This window comes from Xenopus tropicalis, chromosome 3 (genome assembly GCF_000004195.4).
Source record: "Xenopus tropicalis strain Nigerian chromosome 3, UCB_Xtro_10.0, whole genome shotgun sequence".
Taxonomy (NCBI): domain Eukaryota; kingdom Metazoa; phylum Chordata; class Amphibia; order Anura; family Pipidae; genus Xenopus; species Xenopus tropicalis.
The window spans coordinates 109159447-109181478 of NC_030679.2; the positions used below are offsets into that span (position 1 = coordinate 109159447).

Genomic DNA, 22032 nt, shown 5'->3' on the forward strand with positions numbered 1-22032 from the left:
TCAAAACAGCACTTTGTGTGTAAATGTAACTGTGAAATTGAAACGGTAGAAAAGCAATCTGCCTTGTTTATATTCTTGTACCTAGTGCTTCTATCGTTAAAATTATTTTACAGGGAGCATTTATGTAATAGACCCTCCCCTTACCAACTTCATATTCTTTAGTGTTTCTCGACTCTCCCCAAGTATAAGCCAGTGATGCTGATCATCTGAGCTCCTGGTTGGTACTGTTTAGCCGTTGATCTATCCTTACAGCTCATGCTGCACCATGGGTATAGCTTCTGTGAATATAGCATACAAATGGCTTTCTGGGCCACTTGGGCTATACACATTTTCATCATCCTGACCTAATGCATGCTCATATGTGAAGTGACATGGTGCACCAGCTTACCTTATTGCAGCTCAATGGCACAACTTTGCTTCTTGTGATGATGCTTCAGGATTCTGTTTCATCATTATTTAGAGTTCAATTTTTCTTTTAGCCCCCAGGCTATATGGTCTACCACAGTGATCCCCAACCAGTGGCTCGGGGGCAACATGTTGCTCCCCAACCCCTTGGGTGTTGCTCCTAGTGCCCCCAAACCAGGGAGTTATTTTTAAATTCCTGACTTGGGGGCAAGTTTTGGTTGAATAAAAATAAAAGTTACTACCAAATAAAGCCCCCTGTAAGCTGATAGTGTGCATAGAGGCACCTAATAGCCAATCTTAACCCTTATTTGGCACCTCCATGAACTTTTATGGTGCTTGTGTTGCTCTCCAAGTCTTTTTACATTTGACTGTGGCTCACGAGTAAGAAAGGTTGGGGACCCCTGGTCTACCAGATACACCTGTTTCACTGAGACCCCTGCATTTATGTCCCTTCTAATAGCAACTCTGCAACTGTGTACTGCCTATAACTTATTGCTAAAAATCAGTCTGTCTTGAGACCGACTGAAGCATTTGCACAAGAGCATTAGTTCTGTTTAGGATTACATTACATTTTACATTACATTAACATTTATTTATAAAGCGCCAACATATTCCACAGCGCTGTACAATTAGTGGGTTACATACATTGGACATACAGAGTAACATATAAAGCAATCAATAACCGATACAAGAGGTGAAGAGGGCCCTGCCCAAAAGAGCTTACAATCTACAAGGAGAGAGGGTTGAGACACAAGGTGTGGGAATGGGCATGACCAGAGTTGTGAGAGGTGTGGCACAGGGTATTGCTAAACTAGATTAGGGTAAGCTTCTCTGAATAAATGTGTTTTTAGAGATCTCTTGAAGGCAGAGAGATTGGGAGAAAGTCTGACAGTTTGTGGGAGCGAATTCCAGAGAAGGGGGGCAGCCCTTGCAAAGTCTTGAATGCGAGTGTGTGAGGAGGGAATGAGAGAGGAGTTGAGGAGCAGGTCAGTAAAGGAGCGTAACAAGCGGGTTGGATGGTACCTTGAGATAAGTTCAGAGATGTAGGGTGGGGCAGAGTTATGGACTGCTTTGAATGTGAGGGTTTTTAGTTTGAATTTTATCCTGGATGGTAGGGGAAGCCAGTGCAGAGATTGGCAGAGTGGCATGGCAGAGGAGGAGCGGTTGGAGAGGTGTATGAGCCTGGCAGCAGTATTCATTATGGACTGGAGAGGGGACAGTCTTTGGAGGGGAAGGCCAATTAATAGGGAGTTACAGTAGTCCAGGCGAGATATTATAAGATAGTGAATAAGAATTTTGGCAGCGTCTTGGGTGATAAATGATCGGATTTTGGAGATATTTCTTAGGTGAAAGTGACATGATTTGATAAGTGATTGGATATGAGGAGTGAAGGACAGGGCAGAATCAAGGATAACCCCAAGGCACCGGGCCTGGGAAGATGGGGTGATGGTAGAATTGTTAACTGTTATGGATACCTCGGGAACAGTGTGGGCATTGGATGGGGGAAAGAGAACCAGTTCAGTTTTAGAGAGGTTTCATTTAAGGTAACGTTGGGACATCCAAGTGGAGATAGCAGACAGGCAGGAAGAAACGCGAGTTAGAAGCTCTGGGTTGAGATCAGGAGAGGAAAGATAGATCTGAGTATCGTCAGCATAGAGGTGGTACTGAAAGCCAAAAGAATTTATTAGTTTGCCAAGTGAGGAGGTATAGAGAGAAAATAGTAGGGGGCCCAGGACAGAGCCTTGAGGAACCCCAACAGAAAGAGGCAAGGGAGAAGATGATTCCCCATTGTAAGAGACACTGAAGGATCGATCTGACAGATAAGATGAAAACCAGGATAAGGCAGTGTCACGAAGGCCAAGAGAGCGGAGAGTCTGGAGGAGAAGAGGGTGATCCACAGTGTCAAGAGCAGCAGAGAGATCGAGAAGTATTAGTAGCGAGTAGTGTTTTTTGACTTTAGCCGAAAGGAGGTCATTTGTTAGTCGGGTTAGAGCAGTTTCGGTGGAGTGTTGTTGTCTAAAACCAGATTGTAGGGGATCCAGGAGGTTATTGTCAGAGAGGAATAGCGTCAGTCGATTGTATACTAGGCGCTCAAGCAGTTTGGAGATGAATGGGAGCAGAGAGATAGGTCGGAGGTTAGAAGGATTGGAGGGATCAAGGGAGGGTTTTTTCAGAATAGGGGTTACAAGTGCATGTTTCAGCTGGGAGGGAAAGATTCCAGTAGAGAGCGAGAGATTGAATAGATGAGTTAAGGATTTGATAAGACAGGGGTTGGCATTGCGTAGAAGTTTGGTAGGAATAGGATCAAGTGGGCAGGTAGTAAGGTCAGAGGAAGCCAACAGTTTTGAGACTTCCTCTTCAGTCACTGGGGAGAAGGAGCCAAGAAGAGACAGGGTAGCATGTAGGGAGGGAGGGGAATGGTTATGGGGATTAAGTTGTGCAATGTCACTTCGGATGGTGTCAATTTTATTTTTAAAGTGCTCTGCGATAGCTTGAGCAGTGACTGAAGCACACGGAGGGGGTGGAGGAGGGGATAGCAGAGAGTTAAAGGTAGAGAAGAGTTGTGCAGGTTTTTTAGAGAGGGAGTTAATAAGTGCAGTGAAGTAGGTTTGTTTAGCTTGGCAGGGGGTGGTGTTGTAGGAGAGCAGAGCAGATTTGTAGCTGCAGAAATCTGACTCTGACCTTGATTTGCGCCAGCGACGCTCAAGTGTACGTGACTGTTTTTGGAGGGATTTGGTATGAGCAGTGTGCCAGGGTTGGAGCGGTTTGGGCCTCATGCGTTTAGTCTTGGCAGGAGCAAACTCATTGAGGGCAGTGGTGAGTGTGCTGTAGTAGACAGAGCTAGCCTGATTAGGACAAGAGACAGTTAGGATGTTAGAATGAAGCGAGTCAAAGGAAGAAGAGACGTGTTTAGGGATTGCAGGTCTCGGTATGTGCATGTTTGGGGGACAGCAGAGGGTGTAGAGGGAGTTAGCGAGAGTTGAAATGTGAGCAGGTTGTGATCAGAGAGGGGGAAAGGGGAGTTAGTGAAGTTGGAGGTAGAACAACATTTTGTAAATATAAGATCCAGGGAGTTTCCATTAGAGTGAGTGGGGGAGTCAGAGCACAGAGATAACCCAAAGGAGGATGTTAGTGAGAGTTAGTGAGGATCCAACAATAAAGACTATGAAAGACCAAAAAACAGATACCTCGTGCATGCAATATGAGGAATAGATGCACTGCTATAGCTCCTCCGAGTCAGATTGCTCCAACAAATTAAAGCAGGTACTCGTTACTGAATTCATGTTCCTCATAAAGGACCAATTTCTAGTTAATCTTAAGGGCAGTGACACACTAATCTTCATTGTCGCGGGCGACTAATCTCCCCGCAATGCCATCCCATCGGTTAGAATGTAAGGCGACTTCAGCAAATCATGGCGCCACATATGCCATCCCACCGGCGATTTACATTCTAGCTGGTGGGATGGCATTGCGGGGAGATTAGTTGTCACTGCCCTAATGTGACACTGCTGGCATGGTGGGCTTTATCCTGAGCACCGCACCTACAGAATGCAGAATTCCAGCAGGTTCTGGGGAAGGTAAGATGTTTCCCCTCCGCCAGACCTTGGCTGAGTAGCTCTTGAGATGCACTGAAATGAGGCCTGATACACCAGCATAAACCTCTAACCAAGCCGGGCCTCTGCATTGTTCCTTTGTTTCTTCCCAACAAAGATCACAAGATGGCACATGGGAGACCTTTAGAGCTTCTGGCATGCCTTCATATCAATGGGTGCCAAATCCAGTTTTCTACTTTCTTTTTCTTTTTTGGGTTTCTCGGAGGTTCCCAGCATGGCAGGTAGATTTACTGCCCCTTGGCCAGCTGGATTGGTGTACCACCCATCACTTATGATGCTGCTGGGAAATATCAAGGTAAGATGGAAAGCTCGGAGAAGCTACTGGATGGCTACTGGGAAGGGTATACATTCTCGGGAACCCGAGCATATTGAATGTGGTCTTCAAAATAGGCTTGACCTGCATATTTTAATTGGGATCCAAAGGATCTCAGTCAGATATTCTCTTTCAGAGAACAGGTAACTAGAATACTTTTTCTAAGCAGATTTATGTGCATTCCAGGAGTATTTAGGAAAGCAAACAGGCATTTACACCAAAAGCTAATCCTAAGGGTGATGCCAGACCATTCCTTCTGAATACTTGCATGATTACAATGGAGTGCTGCATGAAAGTGTTTTGCAAGCGACAACTTTAATTTAGATGGAAAAGTATTTGGGGTTTTGCTCTCCTACCCCCTCTGGGTCCCACTTGCCAGTCTGCTGTGGTAGAAACTCTTTTTCTCAAGTGCAAGGAGATTTAAAACAAGATGCTGTGTGTTCCAATGTGGAAGACAAGGCCAGTTTTACTTTTTATGCAGAAGGAACTTTCAGCAATGAAGAATACTGAGAGAAGAAATTATTGTGGAATTCGGCTTGTGTGTGTAATGTAATGTATGTATGTATAACTTTATTTATAAAGGGTACAATCTTACAGAATACAAAATTACACACAGGGAGGACAAGTGATATAATAAATAAATACAGTATATATATATATATATATATACAGTATATATATATATATATATATATATATATATATATATATATATATATATATATATACCATATGTGGTATGAGACACAGTAGGAAGGAGGTCCCTGCCCCATAGAGTTTACAATCTAATGTAATACTGTCAGTCAGCTGTAATCTTACTAGTATGTGTGTGTTTATTGTTCATTTTCTATACAATCTTATGGGCATGGCTGGGTTTAATGCATTCATAATCCATTTTCTGCATTTCCAGTGGGGTGGCAGCAGTTGCAGCAGTGGGTGCTTTTATAGGTTTGTTGGGCCCCTGTGGTGAAGTTTCCTCGTGGGCACCAGGTAAACCAGACACTGTCCACCATGATGGAGTAACAGTGGGCAGTGATGTCCTTGCTTTGGTAGCTGTAATACTTGGCCTGGCTCTGCTAACTTACCTCCTTCTCTTTACTGAGGGCACAAACTGGGGTGAGTGGGGGTGGAATTGCTAGTGGAACCACCAAAAGTGTGAGTGAGCTGCACAGCTGGGAACCACAGCCCTACACCTTCCTTACTGCACTCTGACAGAAATTAGAATAGTGTAAAATAATTGCTGTAGGGCTCAATACAATAGGCCACTGACAATGTGAAAGCAACATCACATTCTGGCTACTTTAATATTTGTCAAAGTGACAATTCCCTGCTGATCAGAGGGGACAGAAAAAAATCGTAACAACATTAGCAAGAAGAGTTAACTGCAAAGAGAAAATTGAACGCAATAGGAGAAAAATATCCGAGCCAGCCAGGAGTCGAACCTAGAATCTTCTGATCCGTAGTCAGACGCGTTATCCATTGCGCCACTGGCCCATGTGAGACTTCATGGAAACTATAATGTAAATTATAGCTACAGGATCATCTGTGTGTTTTGTTTAGTATCATGGCTTGTGAAGTTGTAAGGCTCCACTATAAATAATCCATGAGCGCTATAACTGTGAGGAGTGAAGGGAGGGGGAACCTTACAGTGAGGAACATGTTACTGAATAGCCAGGCTGGGAGGCTGCATACACTGCGCATGGGGCATGATTGTACAACTGGCACACAGTGTATCACTGTTACTACTTAGCAGGAAATACATGGTGCCAGAGATCTGTGTCTGCCTTCACATATTATTAACAATTAGTAAATAAGAGCGAGACTGAGAAGGAAAACATTCCGAGCCAGCCAGGAGTCGAACCTAGAATCTTCTGATCCGTAGTCAGACGCGTTATCCATTGCGCCACTGGCCCGTTTGTCCTGAGCCTCTCATTCTCACTGTGAAATGCAACTGAAACAAGACAGTGTTTAATTCTATATATTGTCACTATTCCCACTCATTATTAGTCCCAGGCGACACTAGTCATATTCTATTGATTCTGCACTGGTTGGGGATTATTTCAAGGATCTCATTCCAGGTACAACACTCAGTTGGCGCTGGACCCCGATTGCTAAAGGGATTCCTAAACTACATGTATTCTTTCGCAAATAGAGTTTATCCTGCTCGAATTGCCTTGTTTTATTGCTGCCAGGGAAAGTGAGAGTGACTCCAAATTCCGGAAGTGACGCGCAGAGCGGGAGATTCAGAGGGCGCGCTGAGGCGGCGGAAGGACGCGCTGTTTGCCTGGCACCGAGCTGGCACCGAGCTGGCACTTGGCCGTGAGTGACTGAGGCTGGGATCAATGGGCTGCTGCGCCTCACATCAGTCTGTCCTCTGCTAGGGTTTAACAGAATCATTGGGTGCTGCTCCACAGTTTCATAGTAATGGGATGTTGTGCCAGGGATTAGCAAAATAATTAGCAAAATCCTTTGTTTTGTTTTGGTTTAGGGTTTGAAATCAGAAATATAATGGGCGTTAGTTTGTTGTGCCAGTGTTTAGTCTCATAATGGGGTGCCAGGGCTCTGGGAAGTGATTGGGAATCAGATTGGTGTGCCAGTGTTTAGCCTAATGGGGTGAGTTTGTGGTGCCAGGGCTCTGGGAAGTGGTTGGGAATCAGATTGGTGTGCCAGTGTTTAGCCTACACAGTGCCCCCCTAACGCTATGCTGGCCAGGGGCCCCAATTGCCCCCATACACATCATGGGGTGAGTTTGTGGTGCCAGGGCTCTGGGAAGTGTTCGGGAATCAGATTGGTGTGCCAGTGTTTACTCTAATCATGGGGTGAGTTTGTGGTGCCAGGGCTCTGGGAAGTGATTGGGAATCAGATTGGTGTGCCAGTGTTTAGCCTAATGGGGTGAGTTTGTGGTGCCAGGGCTCTGGGAAGTGGTTGGGAATCAGATTGGTGTGCCAGTGTTTAGCCTACACAGTGCCCCCCTAACGCTATGCTGGCCAGGGGCCCCAATTGCCCCCATACACATCATGGGGTGAGTTTGTGGTGCCAGGGCTCTGGGAAGTGTTCGGGAATCAGATTGGTGTGCCAGTGTTTCCTCTAATCATGGGGTGAGTTTGTGGTGCCAGGGCTCTGGGAAGTGATTGGGAATCAGATTGGTGTGCCAGTGTTTAGCCTACACAGTGCCCCCCTAACGCTATGCTGGACAGGGCCCCCCAAAGACAGTGCCCCCAATTTCCCCCATACACATCATGGGGTGAGTTTGTGGTGCCAGGGCTCTGGGAAGTGTTCGGGAATCAGATTGTTGTGCCAGTGTTTAGCCTACACAGTGCCCCCCTAACGCTATGCTGGACAGGGCCCCCCAAAGACAGTGCCCCCAATTTCCCCCATACACATCATGGGGTAAGTTTGTGGTGCCAGGGCTCTGGGAAGTGTTTGGGAATCAGATTGGTGTGCCAGTGTTTCCTCTAATCATGGGGTGAGTTTGTGGTGCCAGGGCTCTGGGAAGTGTTCGGGAATCAGATTGTTGTGCCAGTGTTTCCTCTAATCATGGGGTGAGTTTGTGGTGCCAGGGCTCTGGGAAGTGATTGGGAATCAGATTGTTGTGCCAGTGTTTAGCCTACACAGTGCCCCCCTAACACTATGCTGGACAGGGCCCCCCAAAGACAGTGCCCCCAATTTCCCCCATACACATCATGGGGTGAGTTTGTGGTGCCAGGGCTCTGGGAAGTGTTCGGGAATCAGATTGGTGTGCCAGTGTTTCCTCTAATCATGGGGTGAGTTTGTGGTGCCAGGGCTCTGGGAAGTGATTGGGAATCAGATTGTTGTGCCAGTGTTTAGCCTACACAGTGCCCCCCTAACGCTATGCTGGACAGGGCCCCCCAAAGACAGTGCCCCCAATTTCCCCCATACACATCATGGGGTGAGTTTGTGGTGCCAGGGAAGTGTTCGGGAATCAGATTGTTGTGCCAGTGTTTCCTCTAATCATGGGGTGAGTTTGTGGTGCCAGGGCTCTGGGAAGTGATTGGGAATCAGATTGGTGTGCCAGTGTTTAGCCTACACAGTGCCCCCCTAACGCTATGCTGGACAGGGCCCCCCAAAGACAGTGCCCCCAATTTCCCCCATACACATCATGGGGTGAGTTTGTGGTACCAGGGCTCTGGGAAGTGTTTGGGAATCAGATTTTTGTGTCAGTGTTAAGTCTAATCATGTTAGACTTATGGTGCTACAGCTCAGGGAAATGTTAATCTAATTATGGGGTGAGTTTGTGGCTCTGAAAAGTATTTTGGAGTTCGTAGTGTTGCAACTGGGCCCTTCCCTAACCGGCTGCTCAAGGCCTGTGCCCTCAGATGCTACTTTGTGCCTACTCGTACTAGGATTTTTATATCTGGCAGATGATGCACAGTGCAGCTATTTTTCTGTGCAGAAGTTATGTTTGAATGAGCACTTCTGCCTAGGGGAATTATTGGATTTTTAAAAGATAAATATATTGACTTTTTTTCATGTAAAGCATGATCACTTTGGTCCATATCCACTGGGAGCTTAATTTATATGTCATGATGCACCAGAATATGGAATCCTCCATAAAAGATTTGGTGGAATATTGAGCTCCAAAGCCTCAATGGCATATTCAAACAAAAAAAATGCATCAGTTACGAAGAAACATTGTCATGTTCAGTTGTCATATGAAGTGTTCATAAACACTCTGGATTATGCTGGTATTTGACCAAATATGTTTGTCCATAAATATATGTATATTTGACTTGCTTTATTTGAATGGAGCTTACAATACTTTTTTGCCACTATTATCTAACTAGTCAAATTGCATTCATAAACCTCAGTTAAAAACCATTTTTTCTAGTGGACAAATTCTCATGAAAAGTGGTGGGACTTGTGCATTCATTTTAACTAAGAGTGGCTCCTCTCGTACGGGAGCACAATAATACACTTGAAAAATGCTGTTTATTATTACTTTGTTTATAATGATCATTTAGAGAGCCCAGTTGAAAGTATGTTCTTGGCAGCTCTCACTTTAAAGTTAAAATTTTGTTATGTTTCAGCAGGTCACTATGGACCAAAAAATTCTGTCTTTGGCTGCTGAAGATAAAAATGAAGGGCTCCAGTGTTGTCTTCAAAACCTAAAAGAAACAGAGGTGGGTTTATTGCTTCAAACAATATATGAAGCAACAACAGTGTGTGTAATGCAGAAATACTTGTGGAGTTTTATTTGTGTGTGTAGTTTTCATTTCTTTTTATCAGTACAGGTATTGAATCTGTTATCCAGAAAGCTCCCAATTACAGGAAGTCTATCTCCCATAGACTACATTTAAATCAAATAATTCAAATCTTTAAAAAACTTTCCTTATTATCTGTATTAGTAAAACATTACTTTGTATTTTATCCCAGTCCTTATTGAAGACAAAACAATCCAATTGTATTGATCCGAGTATTTAGATAACAGGTCTCACACCAGTAGAACGGAGCTATTTAAAGTTCTAGCATTGAATATTGTTTTTATTTTATCTTTCATCAGCTTTTAGAAATCATAACAAAGCATGCAGTCAAGGGAAAAGAGTGTGGGGCGTTACTACGAGGCATCTTTAGAGGTACGTTTTATATTTCATGTTTGTGCTGTCTATCCTACTAAATGCATTAATTTTAACTTAAGTTTAACTAGATACTGAAATATTTTTTTATCATGCCAATAGAAAGCACTCACAGCTCCATGTGGTTCAAAAAATAAAAAAAAATTTTATTGCTCCACGCTCACATTTTTTGGTGAGCACCCGGCGTGTATTCTGGAAGTGGTGAGGGCCTTCAAGGAGAACTAAATATATTTTTATATATAAAACAATACTTTTGAAACACTAAGTAACCAGTTGACCATATTTCTCGTGTTTTTTGGTCCAGAGTTGCAGGGCCAAGTTATTAGCCTCTGAACTGACTATTTTGGTTTCCTGCTTCAATTTGTGGTTTCTATAAAACCTCCACAGTAAGTGCTCCAGGTTAGCATGTTAAATATGGCAGTTTAAGTAAATGTACAACATTGCACCTGAGGAAGTGTGGCAGCAGCTCCCACAAATATACTGCATTGCTTTAAACTCTTGGGCAAGTGCTTATCTTGCTTACTTTTCTCTTAAGCTTACTTTTCTCTTATCCCAAAGGTCCGTATGCACATTTTAGCCCCTGTACTGTTTAGGGCAGGTCTTCATGATCCCCTTTAATAACCTAATAAATCCTCGTTGAAATGAGGGCATGAATAGATCTAAAGCAGTTCTTGGGTTGTGAAGCTGATTTCCAGAATCCCTTTCCTTTAGAATCTCTGTTCTATTAATAAAATGGTTAAGAATTCTTACTGTAAAGGCTACATATTATTTTCTTAGTGCGTAAACTGCTGTGCTGGATTGATACAGTACTGACACTTTTAGTTTTTAGATAATCATGTATTTAAGAAGTCTAGCTCCTACGACTAACCCTTTATCAATGTCTGGGACAAGACTCTGGCCCCATAAAAGTGAATTCACACAGCAGCTACTTATCACGACTGCTAAGGGTGAAGACACACAGGGCTACTAGTAGCAGCTACTAAAATAGTGTGTTATAGCAGAGGCAATTCACAGTATTGTCTATGGCAGGGTATTTTCTGGGGTTTACTAGCTGTGATAAGTAGCTGCTACTAAAGCTGGCCATACACGCACCGATACTATCGTACGAAACCTTGTTTCGTACGATATTCGGTGCGTGTATGGCATGTCGGCGAGTCGACCGATATTGCAGGAAGCTGCTGATATCGGACGACTCGCCGATCGGCCAGGTTAGAAAATTTTGATCGGGCGCCATAGAAGGCGCCTGACCAAAATCTGCCGTCAGGGCTGAATCGGCAGAAGGAGGTAGAAATCCTATTGTTTCTACCTCCTTATCTGCTGTTTCAGCCCTGACTGTGTGTGGCGGATCTGACGATGTTTCGTGTGACCGATGGTCGCGCGAAACATCGTTAGATCGCCACGTGTATGGCCAGCTTAAGTTGCTCTGTGTGTCTTCGCGCTTATTGGTCTTGGGGTTGCATTGTGCAAAAAGCCTGCAGATGGAATGATTTAGTTGGACAGTTTTGGACAATTTTGGCGATAGTTCTTAACTGTCTGGCCATGCATATTGGCTCAGAAGGCTGTTTAGTCAGAACATTCTGTGATCCTTTAAGATTGCATTTGATTCTGTCCTAACTAAAAAAGTAATATGTCAGTACAACTTCTCAGCAGATAGGGCAGTGAAAAGGTATCCACTTCTAATTTTAGCTAATCTTTGCGATGTCATTCTAAACAATTAATAGCATTTGGCAATCTTTATTTTGGGGTTACAGAGTAAAACAATAATTTAAACATACCATCACTTCACACTATCCACTCAATATAAAAGCTAAGCAGAGCTCAAGTTTAGCATCCAGAGTTTGCTGAGGGGAAGGTAACTATTGTAAAAAAGAGGGTAAAAAAAGATAAAATTGTAATACCGAAAGCATATTTATAAATACATGAACATGTCCGTTTCATTTTAAAGTGTGCTAGGCTTAAGATGGCACTAACAGAAGGTTCCCTACTGTAATCCCATGCCATTAGGTACAAGTTTCAAGGACCTCTGTGGTTTGGTGTGGTCACTCACACTAGCAACCAGAAAGTAGATTAATCCCATGACTAGATTTTTATTGTCATTAATATACACAGAACTAATGCATCCTCATGCACATTTCTTGTTTTGTTGGGGTAAATTACAGTTTTTGATGATTTTTTTCCAGGGTCTCCTTGTTCTCAAGATGTAGCAGTTCAGCGCAGGCTTACGGTTTACAGACACTGCATACAGCTTGTTGAGTCTGGGGATTTGCAAAGAGAGGTTGCATCTGAGATTATGGGTTTATTAATGCTGGAGGTAGGTATTAAAATATAGAAATTATCTGAAAAAAAAATTACACATGGAAATCTGTCTTGATTTTAAGTGTCTGTCTTTTGTTAGGTCCATCTATTTCCAGGTGCTTCACTCATTGAACTGGCTAATTTGTTTGTGGATGCTGTTAAAGGTGGCAGTCTGTCCAATGGAAAATCTCTAGATTTATTTCCCACAGTACTATCTGCGCTTTCCTCAAAGGAAAGCTTGGCATACGGAAAAGGTAAACAAATAGAAATGGAAAATTTGTTTTTACTATATTTTCTGAAAGGGAAATTCATTCTTCTAAACATGTCTCTAAGCTTTTCATAAATGCATGTGATAATTGATTCACATTATGATATACATTATATGTATATCTCCAATTTTTTCTTAGTTACACTACTTTTTACCTGTCGCTTTATGCTTCTGTAGCTCCCTCTTCAGCACCTTGTTGCTGGGGGTGATGCCTGTGTTTTACTCAATTTTGCCATCACCATGCTTTTGATCATACCATAATCATGCTGTTTCTGCTTTGCCCTGCACTAAATTCCTGCTCTTTCTGCTTTGCTGGTATACAATGCAAAGGTTATAGTTCAATAGATCTGCAAGCATTCAGTCAAAGATTGTGTACCCTGCTTTCTAAAGTATTACCATACCAGATATATGTGCTGGGTTTTAATTGCAGCAGAGCTGAAGTTAGTACTTATCAGGGCATCAGAAGTGTACTAATCTACCGGCTTGCAGCAATTCTGGCCATACAGAAAAAATTACAGTTTTCCATTCTAAAGGATCTGACTTTTATTTCCACATGTACTATGCAGCCATGGAGGCCATAGAAGGTACACAAGCAGACCAGCGTCAGATGTTGAAACTGACATTGTGGCATACATGCCCAGATAGTGCAGTATGGTTGAAATCAGTCAAGCAGCCTTACCAAATCTGGGCATGTATGTATGTATGTATAACTTTATTTATAAAGTGCTACAAAGTACGCGGCGCTGTACAATCTTACAATACATACAATTACACACAGGAAGGACAAGTGTTATAATAAATATGGCTCATCTGCGATTGGATTTCTGTCTGCACAGTTCTGTAGACAATCAAGTCCTTTATTAAGCACTTTAAGAGCATGGTTTAAAATAAATAAGCAGCAAAATGATCTTATTCTCTGAGCTTTATCAAACTGCAAGCTAAGGACTATTATGCACATTGGTACATTTCCACATTTCTATTCATGACAATGGGAGGCAGCACAGACGTGTATGGATTCTTGCTCTGATAACTTAATTATGCAAAAGAAATGCTGCATGGCCAATTGTCTTAAAATATAAGAGTTTAAAACATGTCAAATTGTGTATACTGTATAATGTTGAATGTACATTACTAACTTGTGTTTCTATAAATGTTACAGATATGTATTAAATATGTTTTTATGTTTTTATATTTATAGGGGAACTTACTGGAGAGGAATTTAAGAAACAACTTATTAATAGTCTTTGTTCTAGCAGGTCAGTGTTAAAAAAAAAAAGTGTTAGTAGCAGCTACTTGTCGTGGCTACTAAAATAGACAATGTTGATCATTTACTGGTAATTGTCTGTACGTGTGTTTTTGCAGAGACAATTCTCAGTATTGTCTGTGGCGGTAATTTTGGAGTTTAGTAGCAGTGGAAAAAGTAGCAGCTACTGGTAGCTAAGTGTGTCTTCACCCTAAGAGATGAGCTAAAAAAAAAAAAAAAAAGTTTGATTTTGACAATGTTCCTGCCCCCTCCATGGCAGACAACCCTAAGAAATAATTCCAAATTCTTTTCTAATGTTCTAGTCAGGCAAAATAAACTTCACTTTCACTTTTTAAATGATATAAATTTTGTTTAATTTAGTCTAGGAATTCTCAATCACAGCAAACAGGCAGGCACTGGCAATATTAGTGCTGCACCATGTCACAATATGATATAGATACCCTGTTTACCTAACATTTTGTGGACACTGCCAGCTATAAGCTTATATATTTAATTAGGTTACAATGTAGCCTGGGTAACATATGGGTGCTTTTGATTTCGAACCCATGTGTCATTGGTTGAGTTTCCCCACCAGTTTATCTGTTTGTTGATTATTAAAATATAGAAATGTGTACACTTTGCATTAACACTAATTTGTTATCTATTCTGTGTTACTTTGAAACATTGTTTATTATGTTTCATTTTTTGTTTATAGGTATCACTGTTAACTTTAGTTTTTAATATAAATATATTTGATGTAATTTTGTTGCTGTGTAAGTGTGTTTTTCCTTGAGATTGAATGCCTGCACGTATCTTTATAGATGGGATCCACAGAGTGTGATTTTTCTTACTTCAATGTTTAGGTAAGCATTCACATGTTAATAACCTTTTTCTGATTTTGACATTTAAAGGAGAAGTAAAGTTACAATCACTGGGTGCCAAAATGTTAGGCACCCCTCCAGTGACTGTAATTGCTTACCCGAAACTCACGGCCAGTTCTCCTGTTAGAAAAAAACTGCACCGGCCGGGTATATGCGATGTAGTTATCCTCTTCCTTCTTCAGTCTTCGCGCGTTCACAATGGAGCAAAAAGCCGAACTTTAACAAAAAAGACAGCTTTTCGTTCAACTGAACATGCGCAGGCCCCGGGATCTTGTTAAAAGGAGAAGTAAGGAAGAGGATTGCTCGCCTGCATTAACCCATGGCGATGCAGTTTTTTCCTAACAGGAGTACCGGCTAGGGGTTTCAGGTAGGTGATTTGGCATCCCCCCATTATTTAGCCTTTCCTTCTCCTTTAATCTGTAGGTGTAGCTGTTTTTGTTCCAGTGGTAATACAGACTTACTATCTGTTGTCTTATTTTTGCAATTCAAATGTACACATTGTCTATGTTAAAACCAAATGAAATTTAATACACTGAAAACTACTAAAACTACTAAAATAAGAACTGTTTTGAGAGCTGCTTAGATTGTTCCACACGTTAGGATACGAACTGAAAGTGTAATACTGCAGCACAGGTGGAGAAAAGAACAAAAAAAAATGTTTTTTTTGCTTTTTGAGACACTTAGCAGAATAGTTACAGTAAACCAAATACCTGTTTTCCTCTGAAAACACCAGTATATTGAAAGTGATGATTCCTGTCACATAATATAGCTCAAAGCATTCTACTCTACTAATGGCAAAAAATGTGTGTCCCTTTTGCAGTGGCAGAGGTTTCCTGCACAGCAGGGGAATATACCATGCATCTGCATTTTATAATCTGTGGACAGATCAGTCAGAGGTGCCATGCCTTTAACTTCCAGCTTATTTTGGCAATATATAGATTATGTGCAACAGAATTAGAGAATTTTTTCAAGTAGGGAATTTTTGTGTGATGCATGTTTAGTTTTTTTCTGGCCCTTATTGGCTATAATACTTCCATCGTTATTTTTAATGATGTCAAAATAATTTTACCATTCCTTGGTAATGGTAATGAACTAAAAAATCCCAGCTATCCTTTGCAGGTCAAGACTGTCAGTGGAAATGCTTAAGTCTATGAGTTGTAATTCAGCATTACAGGGTGAAGGTACAGCATGGTGATATATGTGCCATTTTGAGTGTGGTAAAAGTGGTACGAAGTTACATGGCAAACTGGAACACCTAAATTGCCGGTTTTAAACAGAAGTATTCTGAAATGCCCAGTTTTAAACACATATTTATGTACTTGTTTAGGGATGTTTCTTTGAGTGTTGAAGAGCTGCAGTTTGTAGTAGAAAAGGTTTTACGGATGCTTTCTAAGTTAGACCTCCAGGAAATGCCTCCATTAGTTTACCAACTTCTACTTCTTTCTGCTAAGGTAAGCCAATATTATGTGCTCAAGAAATTGTAAAGGGTTCAGCCTTGAACCACTAGTTTTTGTTTTCAAATAGTATACCTCTTTCAGAAAGTATGCCAGGAATAATTTGCTTTATTTTCCTCCCTGTGGTGTTTTCTAGTAGTAACAAATAGTGATGAGCTGGCCTACTCAAAAACCAGGGGTGGGTTGGAACAAGAATCTTAGCCAAAATGTGGATTCTTGCTGATAGGATCAGATTAGAGCAGAACCCATCTCCTTTTCTGACACACTCACACCAGCTCCCTCTTTTTTTAGTGATGTCCCATTATCCACCATGACACAATTGGAGTGGGTCATGTTGGATGTTTAAAAATAGAGGATAAGAAGATTTCTAAAATAGGCTGAAAGGCTTGGGTGCAGGTTGAAAATTTTCAGTTCATTAAAACTGTTTCAGTGTGCTATATTGGCTGATATACTTCTTACCATCACCAGAGCAGTGTTAGCAACTAATAGAGCAGTTGTAAGAAATAACTTCAGTTAAACTTTGGTGAAGCTCAGTAGGGGCTTAAATGCTACTATTAAGAAAATAAATCTGTTATTATGTATGTAGGTTTTAACAATTTACAGTGTTTACAGCCACCCTTACTAAGATGCTTGTGGGAAACCCAAGAAGGTGGAATATTAAATATAAAATCTAAATCTTAGAAAAACTGTTAAAAAATAAAATGAAAAGCAGCTGAAAAAAAAAATAATTTAACACATACGATATCAAGGCAATTAAATGGAAAAAGTCTCTGGAACATGAACTATCCCTTTAGTATATAGTTTTTAATGACATCATTTAGTCTGATTTTCTCTCAAAGCATTATAAAAATTGTTTCTATATCTTCATTGTGTATATTTGTTGTATAAGGTTAGAGCATGTAATGAATTCTACTCTGTGTTAATGTATGCAGAACTAGAAATAGCATTATTTACTCTCTTTCTTGAATATTTCTAAAATACTAGGAAAGTTAATAATAAAAGAAGCAGGTAAATTATAACAGAACTATTTGGTTGGATTTCAGCACTGAAGTTGTAGCTGTTAAGTTTCTAATTCAATTCACATTCTCAGAAAAGCTTATGGCAGTTAATCTAAGTTTAGAATTTTATTTATTAAATCATCTTATTTTTTAGCTATAAAACCCCGCTTCTACAGTACAGAATAATTTAGAAAAACTGTTTGTGTACAGGGGAGTAAAAAGAATATTGTGGAAGGAATCATCACTATATTCAATGATCTTGATCAGAAGCAGTTAATACAGCAAGAGAACTCTATGTAAGTAATGTATCATACTACTGAAATTAAATCTGTTTTTGTGTAATGAGTTTTTATTAACATATTTTTAAAATTAGGTTTATGTAATGCATGTAAGAAATAATACATTGTAGCCCAGATTATATGTTTATGTATATCATCTGGATTAAAAAGGATTATTGCTTAAATGGCAAAATTCACTTTTAAAGGATAACATTTATGAAATAAGCATAATAATACCCTAGCTAGGCTTCAGCACACCCTGTACATTTTAGTTTTCATATGACTGCGTATTTAAGAGTGAATGCGGCATGTGTGATGGCAATATTGAACCACTAATGCCATTTGAAATGCATGGGTTCCCAGGTGTTATGTTTGTCCAAGGGTCAACCAATAAAATTATTCCAATTTGGTCTGCTGTTTTTGGCAGCAATGCACTCATTTTGCAACCTGGTATAATAAGTAGACCTTTATGTGATGAGTTAGCTTGTTGTAAAACTGAAAATGTTTTTTCTTAGTATAGTTTTTAGGATATCTTATAACTATTTCAAGATTATTTTGAGATCCAAGATCACTAAGGTTAACTGAAACAAAGTCTATGTGGCTAATGATTAGTTGCATTGCTTTTGTAGACTTTAGGAGTTATAACTACAACTGTCCAAAATGATTTGTAGATCTTTAGACTTGGAAGATGCAACCATCCCACAAGACCAGCTGTGCCATGTGGAGGGCACTATCATTTTACACATCGTCTTTGCAATCAAGTTAGACCAGGAATTAGGAAGAGAGCTTCTGAAATATCTGAAGGTAACCAGGCACCATAGATTCTCTTTTTACACACATGCTTCTTAGAAAACTCTTCTTTGGCAATCTTTGCTACCACTTAAGAATAACATCAGTTATATTAGACACAAAATTGGATCTTATTTGTATAATTAGTCCTGTGACTTTTAGTCCGCATAAACCTTTGTATGTGACATCATGTTATTATAATTTGGTCCACAAAGGTGTGGCATTTGAAAATGCTAAACACCTTAGTATATAGACTTTAGGATGACGAGGTGATGCTGAAAATATTTACTCATACAAATGATGTAAAACTTTAAATATAAATACATAATGGCGATACTAATCATTAGAAATAACAGCAGTACCATATTAACTGGATGCACAATAAAACCTTTATAAATGCAACAGTAAAATTTACATTTCCTTAGTCAAGTTATTTTAACAAAGATGTATAACTGAAAAAAAGGATAACTTACAGGAAAGGCCTTCAGTGGAGTAATGTTGGAAGACTGTAAAAGTCTGCAGATTAAAGCTTTAACTGTCAATACTGGCTTTACTTCCTTTTACTCTCCCTTCCTGTTACACTGACTTCCTGTCCCAATTAGCAGCTAAGCTTGTAATTACAGGTTGGGAACACAAGATGTGATATCTTGTAAATAGGTAAACTGTAAGTGGCAGGACCAGAATGCCTGATACTTGGAGAAAGGCACGGATTTTTCCATTCATCTTTGTCACTGAATCTAGGATATATGTTACCCTCAAGCTGTACTGTAGCTACAACTACTTTTCATGCACAGAACAAGCCAGTGTTAAGCAGATGACAATTATTACTGACATTGTAACTTGTAAAAAGAGTTATTTGGAAAATCACTTTTCAACACGTGATCCTGGTGGTTAGGAGAGATCCATAACCAATTGATGGCATCTCCTCTAAACTCCCTAAAGCAAGGCAGTGTCTGGAATGCTCATATCATTTAAAAGTAATGAAGTGGAAACAAGAGAGGTTATCATAGACAACTGCTGTGATTTAATTTATATGAATTTTCTTAGCTATGCAAAAAAACAAGTTACAAGCTGTGTATATTTGTTTCCATTAAAAGGTGCTATAATTTCATGATATCTTTTCTCTAAAAGTATCCCTGAGGGTGAGGACCAAAGTCCCTGTCCTGCTTTATAACTGGTCAGATGTTTACAAGCTATTGTTCTATTGTTAAAATCTGTACATTTTTAAAAGGCTGTGCTTTTAATTCCTGTAGGCTGGCCAACAAGGGGACACAAGTAAGATCCTTTGCCCTTTCAGTGCTGCCCTCTTGTTATCAGTATCAAGGATACATAGATTCCAAGAACAGGTATTCTTTTACTGTCCTAATGTGTATTACACTCATACTGTTTCTCTTTGTGACTTTTTATATAATCTGTATATATCTTCAATGTACAGGTATTTGATTTTCTAAAATCTACTATACTCAGAGTTTATAAAGACCATCAGTTTCATCAAAGTTCAAAATTCCTTCAGGACTTAGTACCTCAGCCTGCATGTGTATCTTCAATTCTTCTGAAAACTGTTAAAAACAGGTAAACTTTCTCTAACTGGTAGTACAGGTGCATATGTCTAATTCTTTATGCGCTGGAATCAAAGTCTATATATGTATGTATTTCAGTGTTTATGGATGGGATCATGTCACGCAAGGGCTTGTAGAACTTGGTTTTATTTTAATGGATTCGTTTGGACCCAAAGCAGCCTTTGGAACTAAAGTGGTTGAGACAATTTCAGTGAATTCCAGGACACCTGCCCAGCAAGCTTGTCAACTTGGATCTAGGATCTTGCTGGAAGCTTTTAAGGTGCCTTATAAGTGCAGTATTTGTAACTTTGATGAGCTATTAATTTATTTTAAAGACAATAATTGCACAAACAATAAAATATGTTTTTTTAAAATTACTCCGCTTGTGATCAAGCTTTTCTGTAACTATGCCCTAAAGCACTTGAACAAGTACTGATTATAAGAACTGCAGATAACGTTTGAAATATTGGACAGTACATTTGTTCAATTATTTACGTCTAAACTTGTCACTTTCAACTTTTCTATTCAGTTTACATCAAACATTTTTCATGTTTTAATGTTGTGTGTTAGAAACCTATTCTTTTTCTCTTCTCCACACATCCACTGCTTTCTTGCATGTATTGACTCATTCTTTTTATTGTCTTCTCAGGTCCATGAGCCTATCAGAAGTGAAATTCTGGAGCAGGTCTTAAATCGTGTTATTACAAAAGCTGCCAATCCAGTTACTCACTTTTTAGGTAACAAGTAATTATGGCTGTGACGATTTTTTCTGTCTCTGCTCTCTCGCAGTAAAATGCAGATACATTGAGAAGCCAAGACTTTTATCTAGAGGAAGGAAGATTGGGTTTCTTGTAACACTTTTTAAAAGCATTTTAACAGTGAGCACAGAATAATAGGTTGGTACAAGAACTACTTTCTCATTTCGCTTGGAAAGGACTAAGCTCTGACCCTGGATGTCCTTTTGTAGGATTAAGGAAAATAGTATAGTGTTTACACCCTGAGCTGTCTTGCTGTATTTCTTTTTCAAAATGTATTTATCAGTGAAGTATGTGAAAACACAAGTGGGAAATATATTTTTTGTAATGTTTAAATCTTCTGCCTCAGATCTGTTATCAGATATTGTGGTTTCTGCTCCACTCATCCTTCAAAATTCATCATCTAAAGTTACTGAAGCATTTGACCACTTGTCCTTCCTGCCTCTTACAACTGTTCAGGGTCTTCTGAAAGCTGTGCAGGTATGTTGGGTTGCTTAAAGTTGCTTGCATATTGTTTTACAGAATGGAGACCCATTCATCAAAGATGGTGGTCAGAAACCAGAGCTATATACAGTTTATTTGCTTGCAGTAATGCACATAGCAAGGTTCCAGAAAATTATGTAAAAACAATGATCAATGAAACCCAACAATTTCAAAATTCTGTAGCAGACATTAGAGATGTTTAATCTTTGCAGCCCTCACTGTCTGCCTTATGCAGACTGAAGAGCTCTCTGTTACGATGGGAGATTTAATTTGCACTCCCTTAATAAATATGAAAACAACATCTATTTTTAGTGAAAATGAACTCCCAACAGATGTCCCCAAAGAGCCAGGAGGGCAATAGTCAATGGGGAGTCCACACACCAAAGGGGACCTGCAATCTTATTGGAATTAACTGCCAGCTCTGGCTGAGTTTCAGAAATAGTTTCCATAGTTTGTAAATTATATAATGTTTTTTTAGTCCACTCAACATGTTCCTTTTGCAAACAGCTTGCTCATGCTGTGAGTCCCAGACTGATAGCAAAAGCAACCAGTTGTATCAGGTGAGAATTGTTAGGCTGAAGGAGCTTGATTGGAATTACCTGATGTAACAAACTTATTCCCCATCTGGTAACCACCATGATTTAGACTTAACCAATTTGTCAAACTACCCATTGGTTGTATTTAGGGATGCACCGAACCTAGTCTTTTGGGTTCGGTCGAACCCACCCCGATGGATTCGGCCGAATACTGACCCAAATCTAATTAGCATATGCACGTAGTATGCGGCAACATTTTTTCCCCCCCCTAACATTTAACCCTTCAGAATGCTACACAAATGTTAGTCACACTTACGAGTGTATACGCTGTTGACATAGTAGTCTTTGCATCCTCTCCATAAAGCTGGCCATACACACACCGATAATATCGTACGAAACCTCGCTTCGTACGATATTCGGTGCGTGTATGGCAAGTTGGCGAGTCGACAGATATTGTAAGGGGGCTGCTGATATCGGTCGACTCGCCGATCGGCCAGGTTAAAAGATTTTGTTTGGGCGCCATAGAAGGCGCCTGAGCAAAATCTGCCATCAGGGCTGATTTGGCAG

The 22032-nt window shown here is 40.2% G+C and overlaps 1 protein-coding gene and 2 non-coding genes across 4 annotated transcripts in view; 1 reads left to right on the forward strand and 2 right to left on the reverse strand.

Annotated features, from left to right (window-relative positions):
• Positions 1 to 5753: 5753 nt before the first annotated feature.
• On the reverse strand, positions 5754 to 5826 carry trnar-acg. Its single transcript has one exon. It is a non-coding gene; the product is annotated as a tRNA-Arg (tRNA).
• A 346-nt stretch (positions 5827 to 6172) lies between these two features.
• trnar-acg lies at positions 6173 to 6245 on the reverse strand. The gene has a single exon. It is a non-coding gene; the product is annotated as a tRNA-Arg (tRNA).
• A 298-nt stretch (positions 6246 to 6543) lies between these two features.
• Positions 6544 to 22032, forward strand: part of fanci (FA complementation group I) — a 30693-nt gene continuing 15204 nt past the window's right edge. The window contains exons 1-15 of one of the 2 annotated variants that reach the window (XM_012959553.3): positions 6544 to 6651; positions 9381 to 9473; positions 9854 to 9926; positions 12107 to 12237; positions 12322 to 12475; positions 13688 to 13745; positions 14554 to 14595; positions 15941 to 16064; positions 17276 to 17361; positions 18015 to 18147; positions 19386 to 19478; positions 19568 to 19704; positions 19791 to 19971; positions 20341 to 20428; positions 20796 to 20926. In XM_012959553.3, coding sequence (XP_012815007.2) covers positions 9390 to 9473; positions 9854 to 9926; positions 12107 to 12237; positions 12322 to 12475; positions 13688 to 13745; positions 14554 to 14595; positions 15941 to 16064; positions 17276 to 17361; positions 18015 to 18147; positions 19386 to 19478; positions 19568 to 19704; positions 19791 to 19971; positions 20341 to 20428; positions 20796 to 20926 — 1515 coding nt within the window. In that variant the 5' untranslated portion in view covers positions 6544 to 6651; positions 9381 to 9389. The remainder of the gene's footprint in view (positions 6652 to 9380; positions 9474 to 9853; positions 9927 to 12106; positions 12238 to 12321; positions 12476 to 13687; positions 13746 to 14553; positions 14596 to 15940; positions 16065 to 17275; positions 17362 to 18014; positions 18148 to 19385; positions 19479 to 19567; positions 19705 to 19790; positions 19972 to 20340; positions 20429 to 20795; positions 20927 to 22032) is intronic. The other variant, XM_012959552.3, reaches the window with a different exon arrangement.